We start from the raw sequence: 15,996 nt of genomic DNA on the forward strand, positions 1-15,996 counted from the left end.
TCGTTAGCATGTGCAGCCTAAGCGAATAGGTCCATCATCATAGAGTCTATTGACTTTTCATCCAGGAGCACTGTCTTATCAACATCTGCAGCAAGGCAATTTAGCCCGTGATCAAAGAGTCTACCGACTTATCGTCCAAGCTTACTTTAGGTAATTGGCTTGTTTGGTTTTTAGGAGCTCTGTCTTGTTAGCATGTGCAGCCTAAGCAAATAGGTCTATCATCATAGAGTTTATAGATTTATAAACTAACCGAAGTACAATAACTAATTTTATTACTGGGAGCCCTGTCTTATTCTCATGTGCAGTCTAGGTAAATTAGTTTATCGCAAGGGTCTTTGACTTACCGTCCAAACCTACGCTAGGTAACTGATACGAATTGAAAAAGTAATGGCACGCATACCTAAGATACCATGCAATAATGCTACTTACAAAGCCTGGGCAACATGGCCCTTCACCAATGAGTTAACTGACTTACTGCCACCTACGATAGACAAATAAATTTATTTGAACTGATCAAATGGAAGGCAATGCCTTACATATCCTAAGACAATGTAAACTCCTCGACGCCTTAAGCATTGCGTGGACCACCGTGGGCGCAAGCGATGATTCTGATTCAAAACATACCGCTCTTATGGTACGCCATTTGGTATGTTATTGTTTCGCCTCGATTATATATGATATTGCAACAGGCTATCACATATTGTTAAAAAAAAAAAAAAAAAAAAAAATTACATAAATAAGAATAATTTAATTAATAATATTGTTAATCCTAAATACAAATAAGAAATGACACACACACACACACACGTGTACACACACAAATTGTAAACTATTAGCTATTGATAATTATGGAAATTGAATAAAAAGAACAACACGCACACACAGTGCGATGGTTTAGATATATGGAGAAAAAAAAAAAATAATTCGATCTGATCGGACAATCATAGCAAATTTTCCAAATTAGCTGTATATATTGCTAGTCGCCTTTCGCACCCTTCGCGCTGCTTTCATCACTAGCGCGAACTGCCGTCCGCAGTGATGATGACCCAGTTGGAATAGAAAAAGTTCCTAAAAAAATTTAAAACGCTTGAATTATGTTAGTTTAATTTTTTATAGTCACTTAAATATTTAACAATTATTGAATCAACATTATTATAAAACCTTAATAGCGAATTATATAATTTGTGTTGTAAAAATTGGTTAATTGCTCAAAGAGTCCAAATAAATATGTATATTTTATATATACATTACATTGTTTTAATACTTGTATAAAAGTCTGTAACAAAGTGTTATCTAATATAAAGCAAAGATTTTATGTTGTACTTTTGTTGATATTTGTATATGGAAATGTGTTCAGATTATATACTATAGCGTTTCAGCTACTGCTTATATTGTCAAACTGAAACATAAAAAATATTTAAAAATGCCTTTGTTATGAAACTCACATTGCTTTAATTAAAATGGAAGTTTCGTAAAATACGTCAAATATTTAAGAGCCAATTTATTTGGCCTCTGTGTCTTACATTATATGAACAAAATATGTGTATATGTGAAATATTAACTTAAAGCTTAATGTAAATATGCAAAAGTAAAATATTAAAGTTTACTTATATTAATAAAATGTGTGTTTTGCGTTCATATACATCATAATATGCATCTAAAACTGACTCTCCTCATGCGTTGTAATGTTAGTCTTTAAGATATCGCTTTCGCCATTGGTCTTTTCATGTGATATACTCGTTATTACGGATTTTATGACGACAGAGCTGGTGCTTGTTTCCGTTGTATTGCTAATAAGTAAAAAATCATAATTAAAAATATTGTTTAACAATCATACAGACATCAATACAAACCTATTTGTAGCTAAATCATGTAGATTGGGTATATTAATGTTGGGTGTGTCCTTCAGATTGACGGTGGTAGTGCTTTGATTTGTTTGCGTGCTGAGCACCGACAGACGACCTGTCATGGAATATAAATACATGGATATAATAATGACTAATACGCGACTCGGCTTTTTCAATCATATTACATTAGCGGTATGCAAAAATCACACCAATTGTGCAGCTTTACAAGTAATTAATTTAAATAAAGTTTTACTATAATAGTGAATTTTACTGCCGTAAATCTAAAAACAAACAGTAAAAGAGAAAGTAAAATTGAGCAAAAAGTATGTGTTATAGAAGAAGACATAAAAGTCATGACACGTATGACATAGAAACACAGAAAAATAATAATAAAAAATGAAGTATATATACATATAGGCATTTCCAATATGGCTAATGTGCACAGTAAAATAATAAAGTTAATTGCAAAAAAGAATTAATAATTTTAATAAAAACTAGTCGGCCGGTGCTACAGTCGAACATACTGGACTGTCGAAGACCCTGTACTTACTATCCAAAAGCAGCCACACATACATACAAATGTAAGCACGCGCCAAAACAAAAGAAGTTTTAAGCTAAACATTCATATATATAAACATGCGTACATGCATATTTGGGTATGTTAAGCATATGTTAAACCTTAACAAAGAATAAATGCAATATGTTGAAATAAATAAATTAAAGAACACTTAATTCATTTAGTAACATAATTGAAGCCCACAATTTAATTAAATAATATAATTGACAAATTATACAAATTTTTAGTTTCATTTTGGGAAGGCCACTAATATTTTAAATAAATTAAAATTTTTAGTTCTATTATCTTACAAAAAATTAAAGTTACAAAAATTAAGTAGCCTTTATAAAACAAAATACTTCAATTAATAAATTTAAAGTATCTGAAAGAAAGAATTTAACCAAAATGCATCAACACTGTAAATTCAACAGCCCCACCAACTGCAGTCAGTAAAATTTTAAACTTACACCACCTTATCACCTGATCGATGTGAGTTGCCAAGGGTCTTAGAATGCAATTTTGTTTATTAAGACAATACCTTTCGATCGGTATTTAACTCAGATCGAAGATGTAATTCTTATTTATAATGTTTAAAATAAACAAATTCTTATTTTTATTTTTTGTAAATAAACATTTTAAATAAAAATATAAAAATAAAATTTATTTTTTATTTTTGTTATTTAAATTAATTTTCATAAATAAAAATGATTTATGTAATAAAATAAAAAAAAAGTATTTCCTAATTTAAATTTAAAAAAATTATAATCGTTACGGTTTCTGGTGGAAATGCCCATACATATATGCTACGCATTTATTGGAGACGAATATGCTTGTTAGTGATAAGTGATATATGTATATAGATATAGATGCTTACCGACAGTTTCCTCAGTTGTTGTGGAGCATAGGGTTGTTGTTGTAGTATTTAGGTGATCGCGAACAGAGTCGACTGTGATGTCACCTATGGAACTGGTAATAGTCTCGTTGGCCCGATTGGGTGAACTGCCGCTACTTAGGCCGTTTGAAAGCAATACACTATTGTTTTCAATGTTGAGTGGCTTGTCACGCTGCTTGGCAACTGGTGGTTCCAGCATTCCAGCACTGTTCATAACATCATTATCATTTGTATCGATTTCCTTATCGCTGTCATTGTCATCCTCGTCATTGCTCGGTGCTGTAGATTCGACGTCCTCGCTCATGAGTGGCTCGATTTCAACGCAACCCGTTGGCTGTATAACTTTGGAGGTACCTAAAGATATGCGTTGTAATTCGGATGACGACATCATGTACAGGGCCTCGCCGCCGTTAGTAAAACATAATGATGAAATGCCGCTGTAAGAGATAATGATACAGACAATAATGTTAAGTTTTGTTTTACATAAGTACAAATATTAAAGACAGACTTGATATCTTCTCGCCTAACTGCAGCTGCATTTAATTGGCGCTTAAGCTCTGGCACTGATAGCACCATAATGTCGCCCATGTTGGTCAAACAAGTCAATGCCATCTCATGGTACAGCTCAGCTGGTGAAATACTTGAATTAGCCCCTCCTCCGTCGCCAGCTTCATTTGAACGTCGATTTCGTGGGGCTGCTGCCATTGAGACCTTGCAAAAGCTCGTGCGGAACGCGACAACTGAAGGAGCCAAAATGCACACGACGTATACGCGCGCCTTCATTTGCGGTCAGTTTGTACTTGTTGATTGGCTTCAATTGCGGCAGAGAGAAGACCTTGAACTGCTCCTCAGAGGCAATAAGCACACGATGGGGCGGAGTGCCATTCTCACCGTAGTTGAACTGATCGACAGGACAGCCAGTTTGGTCAAATATGGAAATTGCAACGACTGGAGCGCGATGCTTTAGCTGAATCTCTTTGGCCAATTGTGCAGAGATGCGACGTGGCGTCTGCGGCGTTGCATTTCCACTTGCAGGTGGTAAAGCAGTGGCTGCTGTCTGTGCCGGTGGTAAATGCAACAGAAATACGGACACAGTGCTGGCATTTGTGGCAGACCACAAAGTGGGTGAAGTAATGTTTACTAAAATAGACATAAAAAAGAACTTGTTTAAAATCAAATTATAAGAGGAGTTTGATTTATACGCACCATTCGTTATGTAGGTTTAGCAAAAGCAAACAACGCACCATGGATCCCATGCCATCGTCTGTGCAACGCGCTCAATTTGCCGCTCAACAGGTCGAGCCTCTAACTGCAGAAAAGATTGGTTTTAATCAGAAGAAAATAAAATTATTATTATATTAATAAAATGATTTAAATTATCTTATATATAAATATTCTTATATATAATTCAACTGTAACCATCTATTGAATTTTTATTTTAAATATAAATTAAGAAATAAAAATAAATGTCTTATTTTATTAATTGTTAAATATAATACAGATAACACTTAATTGTTATATTTAAAATTCTATATAACAATTTTACCATACCTCTTACTAAAAATAATTATAAAATTTTATTTATAACATGATTTAGTATTATTAAAATAATTGTAATAAAAAAAAAATTCTTTTATTAAATTTTTATATAAAAATTGAACGATAAATAATATTTTCAATATTTATTTTAAAATCAAATATATAAGTTATTTCTCAATTTTTCAAATTTCAAAAGGTATTATTATTATTTTTAAAGATATTTTAAAGTTTTATTAAAAAAATTTAAAAAGAATTTTTAAGTCTTATTTTTATTTTCAAAATTGAAAGTAAGATTTAAATAATGATTTTTTAATAAAAATTGAAATTTATATATTGAATAAACTTATTTTGTTAAAATTATTTTAAATAAATATTTTTATTTGGTTTTAATAGAATAAAAATAAAAAAATATAAATATTTATTTGGCACATACCGTAGTCGGCACCACATTGCTGTGATTGTTTCGAGTCGATCTTCCCTTGCGCAACTTGCGAAAAAGACTCCCGAAGTGATTTCTTAAAGGATTTGCGACGTGACAGCTGTTCACCAGCACCGGTCATATCATTAGGATTGAGAGTGCATCGATGAAAGACAGGAACGAAATTTTAAAATCAAACAAAACCAGTCCGTGTGCAGTACCGCCGGAGACAAGACCCCAGTTGGCTTCCAGTGATAAGCACGTGATGCTTGCAGGAGGCAGCACTTGTAGTACGCCAGTGATATTGACACCATTTACAGAAATTGGTGCGGCATGTTCCTCCAATAGATTGGCACGCACGTTTAACTGATCATGGCCCTTCCACACAAATCCATCGCGATCACTGACCAAATTCATTGATCTAACTTTTAGCGTACCATTAGCATTGTCTTTAGTGTCAACCAGAAAATCGGCGATAACAATTTGTCCAGCGGTACCCCCAACAATCAGCTGTCCGGTTTTTGGGCATAATGCTATTTTCTTAACAGCTAAACGAGGATCGTCAGAATACGGATCAAATAGACCAGCTTTACGGAATGGTGGCTCTCCTTCATCCAGTTGCTCATCCGATGCAATTGCAGCTGGATCATCATCCTCAGTTTCTTCATGTCCAAATATAATGGCCGTCTTAAAATTAAAAATGGGCTTAAGCAGCACTCCAGAGCAATCCCAAAACTTGACGGATCCATCTTCGTGTCCAGTTAATAAAATCTCTATATCATTAGCATCACCTTCTATAGGCTGCTCCGGAAGCACACCACCGGTAATAGGCCAGTTTATGCTGCTGTAGTCCAAATCCTGTTCATCACCAGCACTCAAAATTCGCTCGTATACCACTTGGGTAACTTGGGATGCCAGGTAGTTACATGTCACTGCCGAGGCGTGCACCGAGTGCAGATATGGCGCCTTAACGGCCGAAACTTTCGCATCTGTGAGATCGTAGGCACAAAGCTCTTCTTCTAGCAGTACAATCAGCATCTGTAAAGCTTCGCCATCATCTTTGTAGGTCACAAAGAAATCAATCACTTTGGACGTAAAATCCAGACAGACTTTTTGTCCGTCACTCGCATGCACAGAGACGCAGTTGTGATCTCCATAGGCCGATCGCGGCATTCCGCCCGAAAAAATGATTATGTCATTTGCTCTGCAATTACAAAAAATGTTAGAAAAGGATCGGATTTTGAAATAGAATTTAAAACTTACCCCCGTTTTCCTTTGTACAGCCGATTGATACTTTTGCACGGATCCGGGCCATAGGGAACGTAATTAACGTTTTGAGGCGGCTCTCCGCTTGCAATACTCCAGGTGGCATAAGACCCGTCCGCGTGGTACCAGTTGAATTCCGTACCTTTGGCATTTACATAGAGACCCACACTTTGACCGTGCCCGGGTGCGATGTAGGCACGCTCAACAGCCGATTTGTCCAAGTCCCATAATACACAGAGACCACGATTGTAAGCGATAAGCAGCTTATTTAATGCGTTTGGCAGCTGGCGTATGGACTCAATAGCGCCTGGATTAAGCTTGTAGGTTGGTGGCACTTGCTCCAGTACCACATCATGATAAATTACAGGTTCACGGATCGAGAATGACTTTAAATCAAATTGATATATATTGCCTCCTTCGGTTCCTATCCATACAAGATCTTTATTAAGCGAACAGCATAAAGAAGATACTTTTTTTAGTTTGCCATCGAATGGGAGTGTTTTAAGAGGCACAAGCGTTGTTCCCACTGGCTCCCACAATATCAGTTGATTGGCAGCGGTGAGTGAGAGAATGCGACCAGTGCCATAAACCCATTCAAGTAATTGCACATTTAGTTCAGATGCCAAATTATTGACTAAAGTATGCTGGGCATAAAGCTCGACGCCTGGTTGACCGAACACTTTTATGGCTCCAGTTTGTGTCCCAATTGCCATGAGCTTGGCGACTGGATCGTACGCCAGAGCCGACGGCTTGTGCGGAAATCCGTGTTGAGCGGTCTGTAAAAGTGTTTCCTAATTATTAAATGCATAACAACATCGATATAAACTGTATTCGATGACTGCAAATCTGAATATTCGAGAAGTTCTATAAAAATATAATTATGAATTAAAGTAAACAATCTCTGAGAAAAATTCTTAGGTGATAATGTTTTTAATTGGCGAAAGAGATATTTTTTGCCCAAAACTATATGTAACATAAACAAGACTACATTCCGGTTTTAAAACAGAGCCTTGCGAAACCGGTTCGGTTCTGATTTTAAGCCAACCCGAACCGGATCATAAGCCGAACTTTTGATATTATTTACCGCAAGCCGAAACACATTTTTAACTAAGAGGTGCGGTTTGAAACTACGCAACTTAAAATCATATAGTATTTAGTCATATTTAAATCTAAGAGCTAATTCAGATTTTTTACAAAATTAAATTTTATTAAAAGAAATTTACTTTGCTTAAAAAATCAAGAAACATTTTAGGCAAACCCTTTTTTTTTAAATAAATTGAACCAAGGTTGGGCTCAGGAGGAATTCAAACCAGTCTTGCTCTATGGTTCAAACCACGGAAGCGAACCTTACCAATGTTTTGGTAACTTGCAGCCTTGAACGTAAGTATTGAAAATTTTATAGCCCCACATTAGTCATACAAATGGTTACAGAGTTCCAAATACTCAATAACAAAAGGCAGTCCACCAACATGATATCGACCCCATTACAGGTGCAGCAGTTTACACAGTCCCGATGGTTCTTTTATGAAATCTTATCAGTTTGGAAATTCTGCCCTTATCAGTAACCACGAACTAGTCTCGGCACATTCATTCCCGGCTATATAAACCAACCGACCCACCCATTTGTTCAGTTCGTACATAAAACAAACTTGTGTAATCTAATCGACTATACTGTTTTTTGTACTCCTAGTATCACTTCTGACTCTGCGTCTGACTGCGCAATGTACATAATAATATTTTAGGTTGATGAGAATAAATGCTTTGAATTTGTTCCGGCGATAAAAAGTATGATATGATCTTTTTATTTTGTAGTATAGTATATATGTATACTATAGTGGGTTAGTTTTTTTTCGCGACAAAGCGGTGACGAAATTTGTAATCTACGAGAAATTCTAAGAAGAATTGTCCAAGAAACCAGATGCCTAAAATCAATATCGAGCTTCCGCTTTTCGCGAGGAAGGTTTTCATGTGCTTTGTATGGCGAAACTGTCTATTCGGTAAAACTAACCTCAAAAAAAAAAAAAAGCACATAGAGTCAGAATAATAATGAATTTAGAGATTTGATTTGGTTGGCGGTCTTAACTTGTTTTTTTTTTAACTGAATTTTAAACCTAAGCACTTTTGTCAAGTTTCAATAAGAAAGTAAGCTTTGCATTAATTTTAAAGTTCAATTGAAAAGAGACCGCTTACTTATTCTTATCTCTAATTTCCTCATAAATCGCCCTCTATTTGAGATTTTAATTTTTTTTTTTTTTGAGAGGTAAGTTACACCTTACAGGCAATTACCAATATATTAAATAGTTACATGTTCTCTGTAAAAAGTGGAAGGTTGATATTGATTTTAGACCCATGGTTTCTTGGGCAATTCTTCTTAGAATTCTTCGCAGATTATGAATTTCATAACCGCTTTGTGCATGTTTTTTACTCCATACAAATTGACCCACTCTAATGTATACTATATATAAGAAGACATGTCAAGGCTGAGTCTGTTGATGACTCTGCTGAAGTATTATTTGCCTATTTCAATAATTATACAGCTGAGTTATTATTTTATAAGTTTTACAAATGTTTATAAGCAGATGCATTTTACTCGTGCGATGTACAGAGCCTCTCAGCTTATTTACATATTTCTCTTTTGTGTTAAAAAATAAATTCATTCATTTATTTTGTCAATAATAATTGATAGTGAAATTCACAAATAAAATTGAGTAGTGATCGAAAAACCCCAATAAATTAAAATAATTCTTTCAAGGTGGTGATTAAAAAATATATTCTCTACTATCAGATAAAGTTCAGTATTGACAACTACAATTGTTCAACTACACTGGGTCACAGCATATTTGACCCAATAAATTTTAAATTATGGTTTGTTTTTTAGTTAATGAAAATATAAGATAAATATTCATGAAATTAAATGAATATATATGTCTAAATCATAAGCATTAATGAATAAAACTGCGTTTAAATTCAATAAAAGTCTTCTTCCCATTAAAGAATAATTTCATTTAAAATTCAAATAAGCTGTGAGACACTGTATATGAGTAATGACAGTTCTAGAATATGAGTTTACTGGATTGAGCAAAAGAAAGTAACAGAACAAACTTTCTTTTATTTATATATAGAAACTAAGAAAGTAATTTTGATAGAAATAGTTATAGTTAGATAGTCAGTAAATGCCTATATCTATAACGATTCAAATTCCTTATTAATTTATAATGTACGCTGTCAATGTCTTTGATACAACTTATGTATGTACATACATACATATACCTTTACAGTTACAAAACATCCAAGTCTGAAGATGACGCACAGTGGGTGATGTCATTGAATTAAACGACATCGCTAACTACATTTTCTACTGGGTAATGGGCAATGGGAAATGAACAGCACGTGCATTCCTCAGCATTTTCTTTCAATTAAATTCACGTGAAATTATTTCACATTAAATACATATATTAACATACAAAATGCGATGTATGAAAATACTTGTCATATATTTATTTGATTAGGTTTCTATATTCTTTGAAGCAAGTTTGTTCTAAATGATAGAGTCTTTTGCAAGTGTTTGTGGGTTTCCATTACTTTCAAGTCCGAGTTTAACAGATGTTAAAATAAAATAAAATAATGATGTTAAAATTTAAATCTGGTGACTTTTATTTGCCTATTTCAATAATTATACAGCTGAGTTATTATTTTATAAGTTTTACAAATGTTTATAAGCAGATGCATTTTACTCGTGCGATGTACAGAGCCTCTCAGCTTATTTACATATTTCTCTTTTGTGTTAAAAAATAAATTCATTCATTTATTTTGTCAATAATAATTGATAGTGAAATTCACAAATAAAATTGAGTAGTGATCGAAAAACCCCAATAAATTAAAATAATTCTTTCAAGGTGGTGATTAAAAAATATATTCTCTACTATCAGATAAAGTTCAGTATTGACAACTACAATTGTTCAACTACACTGGGTCACAGCATATTTGACCCAATAAATTTTAAATTATGGTTTGTTTTTTAGTTAATGAAAATATAAGATAAATATTCATGAAATTAAATGAATATATATGTCTAAATCATAAGCATTAATGAATAAAACTGCGTTTAAATTCAATAAAAGTCTTCTTCCCATTAAAGAATAATTTCATTTAAAATTCAAATAAGCTGTGAGACACTGTATATGAGTAATGACAGTTCTAGAATATGAGTTTATTGGATTGAGCAAAAGAAAGTAACAGAACAAACTTTCTTTTATTTATATATAGAAACTAAGAAAGTAATTTTGATAGAAATAGTTATAGTTAGATAGTCAGTAAATGCCTATATCTATAACGATTCAAATTCTTTTAATTTATAATGTACGCTGTCAATGTCTTTGATACAACTTATGTATGTACATACATACATATACCTTTACAGTTACAAAACATCCAAGTCTGAAGATGACGCACAGTGGGTGATGTCATTGAATTAAACGACATCGCTAACTACATTTTCTACTGGGTAATGGGCAATGGGAAATGAACAGCACGTGCATTCCTCAGCATTTTCTTTCAATTAAATTCACGTGAAATTATTTCACATTAAATACATATATTAACATACAAAATGCGATGTATGAAAATACTTGTCATATATTTATTTGATTAGGTTTCTATATTCTTTGAAGCAAGTTTGTTCTAAATGATAGAGTCTTTTGCAAGTGTTTGTGGGTTTCCATTACTTTCAAGTCCGAGTTTAACAGATGTTAAAATAAAATAAAATAATGATGTTAAAATTTAAATCTGGTGACTTTTATTTGTTTAATGCGAGTAGGAGTAATGTACCAACCTTCCGATAAGCAAATAGCTCCTTTTGAAGTCGTTGACGTTCCGCTGTTGGTTGCTGTCCTTTTCCGCGAATAAATTTCAACATGATTCTATCTGAAATTTAAGGACTTGGACTTCTTTTTTTACGAATCTGAAATTTAATGAGAATACAAATTAATTCAATGCTATAACAACATTTTTACTTACATAATAATGATTACATGATAATTTTTAAGAATTTTCATCAATTATTCAGAGTGTTTTTGAGTAAAAACATTTGACTTTAATCATTATATTCAGCGAAATTAACAATATCACACGTAATTATTTATCCCACAAAAAAACCTCTACACACAAAATTTCTGATATCCAATTTTGTGACGAACAAAATTGAGTTTAATATAAAAATATTAAATAAAAATATAAATTAATAAAAAAAAAAACCAAAATTGGCATTGTGCATTGTTTTATTATCTTGTAAGCGTATTCCTTGCCATTGACTTTTTGTTTAAGAAAAATAAAAATAATCATTGCTTACGATCCCTAGCTTAAAGCATTGACAATACAAACCACCACTAAGGCTGAAAAAGTGGTGAAATAATTATGCGATTTGCACTGTAATTTACATAGACACAATTTACATAGACACACAAACAATGTTTCTAGGTACATATGTACATAGGTACAGGTCCAGTGAATATAGAAAAATGAAATGGCACTAGAGATCGACATCAACATGACCTAAACATAAACTTACCAAACGTGTTAGACAAGTTGTGATCAGACTTGTTTGTAGGCGTTAAAAGAAAAAAAGAGCTACTCGAATCTATTTCTGTGCATACATAAATAGTTTGCAAAAATATTTTAATGATGCTAAAGTTATGGTTAAAAGATACAAACAAAAACCAAATCGAAAATTATAATTAACATTTATAAATCATGTGTAACGTATGTATGTATGCATATAAAAAAATACAAAGATATTTATTGTGAATGATTTATCTTCGTTTCGACAAAATTAGTTGAATGAATACGTCATGAAGAACAACTGTGTTTACACACACACGCACACACACACACGCACACACACACACACACACACACACCTTACTATGTATACCTGTATGGTTTAGTTTATTATAGTCAGTATACTGACCAGCCTTTAACACGTTTATACGTCAGCTAAACTAGCTTTAAATTAAATCAGGTTTGGTTACACTGCAATTGTTAAAGAATTTTTTTAATTATCTAAAATGCGGTTATCACAAAAAAAAAAAAAAACTCAAATAGGGGGTGATCTATGATGAATTTACCATTAAAAATTAGATTGGGGTCTAACTTAGTTTATTTTAAGAAAATATTTGAAAATGTCATACAAAATGAAATTTTGCATGGTTGTTTTGTGTAATTTGTCCATACTTTTTTCCGTTTAACAACACTGATTTGGTCACACAGTCACAAGTAGCTTCTTTAACATCTACATAAAGGCCTGTTCCGGTTTTCCCTTTGGGCGATTTGTCGGAAGTGAAAATCTTTAGCCTCTTCTTATATCAATCTGGAAATATTTTGCGTATTGAATTCACTTTGAGTTGGTGAATTTAAGTCCAATAAAGTGATAAAATATAATTTTAAAATGTTAAGCCCAAATGCAACGAAAAAAATTAAATTTGTTGAAATCTGGTAAAATAGGAAGTGAAAACCGAACAGGCCTGATAATCTACATCATTGTGGTTTTGAAATGTAAATAGCGGGCCGTAAACAACAATTTTTTTTTTAAGAATCGCGCTTTTTTTTTTAATTTTTGTATGCGGTGCTCCTTTTCCAAGTTGCCAGACATCAGACAAAGTTGTTTTTATATGGAAATTTCAAAGATTTTTTAAATAAACTTAGACCCTATCTAATTTTTACTGGTAAATTCATCATAAATCACCACCTATTGGGGTTTTTTTTTTTGAGATAAGAACCGCAATATATACATTTACCATGTTTTTTACTACTTTGCAGTATTAGAATTGTTTTGTAGGTCAATACCTTAAATAATTCCGGTTTAGCTGCCGTATAAACTTGGTGCGTACAGAATGCGTGACAGGAACACATAATGCATTCAATCATACACATACGCGCACAAATAAACACTGGATTTTGTTGCTATTTTAGAGGCGACGCCCGAATATTTATTCGCCAGTAAACTTTAACACATTTATGGTTTCTCATGCAACTATTTGTAGATATATTAACTTTACTTATTTTTTATGCATATACTTACAAAACTTGAAAGAATGTTGAAAGTGATCTGAGCTGTAAGAAATGGTCACACAACACTATTTTGTTAATAGAAAACAAAGACAAACTAAATATTAATTAAAAGAAGAAGAAGATAACTCACACACATGCTCATGCAAATGGTTGCGTTTGTATGTGTGTATGTTAATGGTTCCCTGCCCTCTCTGAGTCATACGTATGCAAAAACATATTTTTAAATATTTTAAAAACATGCAATTTTTCATAAATATATTGCTTCGAAGATGTAAAGGTTATTTATTAATTATATTGATAATGTCTAGCAACACAAACAACAATGACACATTTGCAGTTGCGCTGTGAGAACCAGAAAAGCGCTCTTGTATATTTTCACACTTGTTGGAGTTTCTTTACTTGCGAACTGATATGCAACTGTTAGCTAACATATAATCACTAAGTTACCCTTTTAGAAATAATACACAGTTAATTATGTGTACAGCGTTTTCTTCTGTACTTATTTTTCGCGTAGGGAAAATGTTTTAATTCCGGCGCTTAGAAAAATACACGACGCGTTCATGCCGAATTGTTTTTTCAACTGTATCGATATCATACAAATCCAAATATTTCACTGTATGCAGGGCTGCAAAGAAATATATTTAAGCGATAGACGCGTGAGCAGCAAGTTGACGATACTTTATCGCAATTCTAATTTTGGAAGAAGTATCGAGTAGCGTGAATCATCGTTGATCAATTGATGTGATCGATAGCTACGGACACAAGAAGATAACGATATGTATAATCGAAAACTAATTTTAAATTTTGATTTTTGATAATTTAATATCGTCGGTATATTGTTGATAAACGAACGAATCGGCCATACTGTTCAATGCTGTTTTCATGTTTTATTCAGTCCCAACATACTAATAATACTTGTCTATCGACCGACCGCCACAATTTGTCATGAAAATAGCTACATGGGAACTAAGGCTGCCACATGTTTCGAAACTGTCGGTGTCTAGAGTTGGTATATTAAATTTAATTTGCTAAAAAGTTTTTTAAAATAAGTTTTGAGACTTAAATAAAATATATACTTTTGCTTCAATTGAATTTATTTGAAAAAATGATATGTATTCAGCCTGTCTTTCCTCTACATCTCCTCATCGGAATCATTGATCTTTATAACTTCAATATCCTCATAAGTATCGCAAGGACCGACAGCCCCAATTGAAGGGTTCTCATTGGCATCGTCACGGCCGACAGCTCCATCTGCAGGGTCCTCATTCACAGAACCGACATCTCCATCTAGAACTACGTCAAGTAATTGTTGTCACAAAGAATAAAATTTCCATACTTTAATTTAAAAAAAAAGGAAAAATTTCCTTAATTTAAATAATCCAATGATTTATCAGAATTGTATTTGCCTCCCTTCGTAATTTCTATTATTGTTTCATTGTCCAAGCTCACAGCAGCATTGAACCAATCGAGGCACTCGGACCACGGATCAACCATTGTGGCCTGCCTAGGCTCCATAAGATCCGATACTGCCGGGTTCTCGTTAACATTGACAGGACCGACAGCTCCATCTAGTAGAAACCAAACAAATAAAAATATATTAATATATATTTAAAATTAATACAAAAAAAGTTTTTTACATTTTATTTTATTATGGTAACAATGGTTCTTAGAGCTTGTTAAAAAATAAGTAAAAATTGAGATACCTTTGCATTAACTATTTATCCATCTAGTAGAAAAAATTCACATTTTTTAATTTAAAAAAATATATAATTAAATCTTTAAATATAAGAAAAAACGTTTTTTTTAAATTTAATTACTATTTTATCACTGCGGACGGCAGTTCGCGTTAGTGACGAAAGCAGCACGAAGGGTGCGAAAGGCGACTAACAATATATACAGCTAAGTTGGAAAATTTGCTACGACTGTCCGATTAGATCAAGTTATATATTGATCGAAAGGTCTTTTTGGTAAAATTATTTATTTTTTAAAAATTCTTATCAAAAATACGCGTCGATTGATACCTCGATGACCCAAATCCGTTAACTGGTTCAAAAGATAAATTAATTTGAAATTTTTAGTGGGCTTTTCAAAATGAAATGAAAAGTTAGTTTCTTTGTTTGTCTGTTTGTATCAAAGCGCTAGAAAAGCTAAGATGTAATGATGGGGATTTATTCCTCTTTGAAAATCTAGAAATGTTTGTTTTACGACTTTTTTCAATTTCCCGCTAGTTTAGCGGGAAAACGCTAAATCCCGCTAAAATTGAAGCTCCAACAGTTTCCAAACCATAAAAGCTACAGATATGTTCTATATATCATTGGAAAGGTATGTTTGAGAGCTTTTATGCGTACCTTAAAAAAAAAAGCGAAAATAGGCATTCGGCACTGCGCAAAACGTAATTTTTATGTACAAAGAA

At 32.8% G+C, this 15,996-nt stretch overlaps 1 protein-coding gene across 1 annotated transcript; it reads right to left on the reverse strand.

Moving 5' to 3' along the window:
• Window positions 1-1,230: 1,230 nt before the first annotated feature.
• LOC117782245 (protein lethal(2) giant larvae-like) lies at window positions 1,231-14,168 on the reverse strand. Its single transcript, XM_034619282.1, is given in 15 exon segments — window positions 1,231-1,790; window positions 1,854-1,962; window positions 3,278-3,732; window positions 3,804-3,974; window positions 3,976-4,435; window positions 4,502-4,518; window positions 4,520-4,571; window positions 4,574-4,604; window positions 5,268-5,330; window positions 5,332-5,441; window positions 5,444-6,456; window positions 6,516-7,294; window positions 11,350-11,478; window positions 13,594-13,625; window positions 14,031-14,168. Coding segments are annotated over 13 exon segments (3,477 nt in total). The 5' UTR covers window positions 11,434-11,478; window positions 13,594-13,625; window positions 14,031-14,168; the 3' UTR covers window positions 1,231-1,657.
• Window positions 14,169-15,996: the final 1,828 nt, after the last annotated feature.

This window comes from Drosophila innubila (genome assembly GCF_004354385.1).
Source record: "Drosophila innubila isolate TH190305 chromosome 2L unlocalized genomic scaffold, UK_Dinn_1.0 4_B_2L, whole genome shotgun sequence".
Taxonomy (NCBI): domain Eukaryota; kingdom Metazoa; phylum Arthropoda; class Insecta; order Diptera; family Drosophilidae; genus Drosophila; species Drosophila innubila.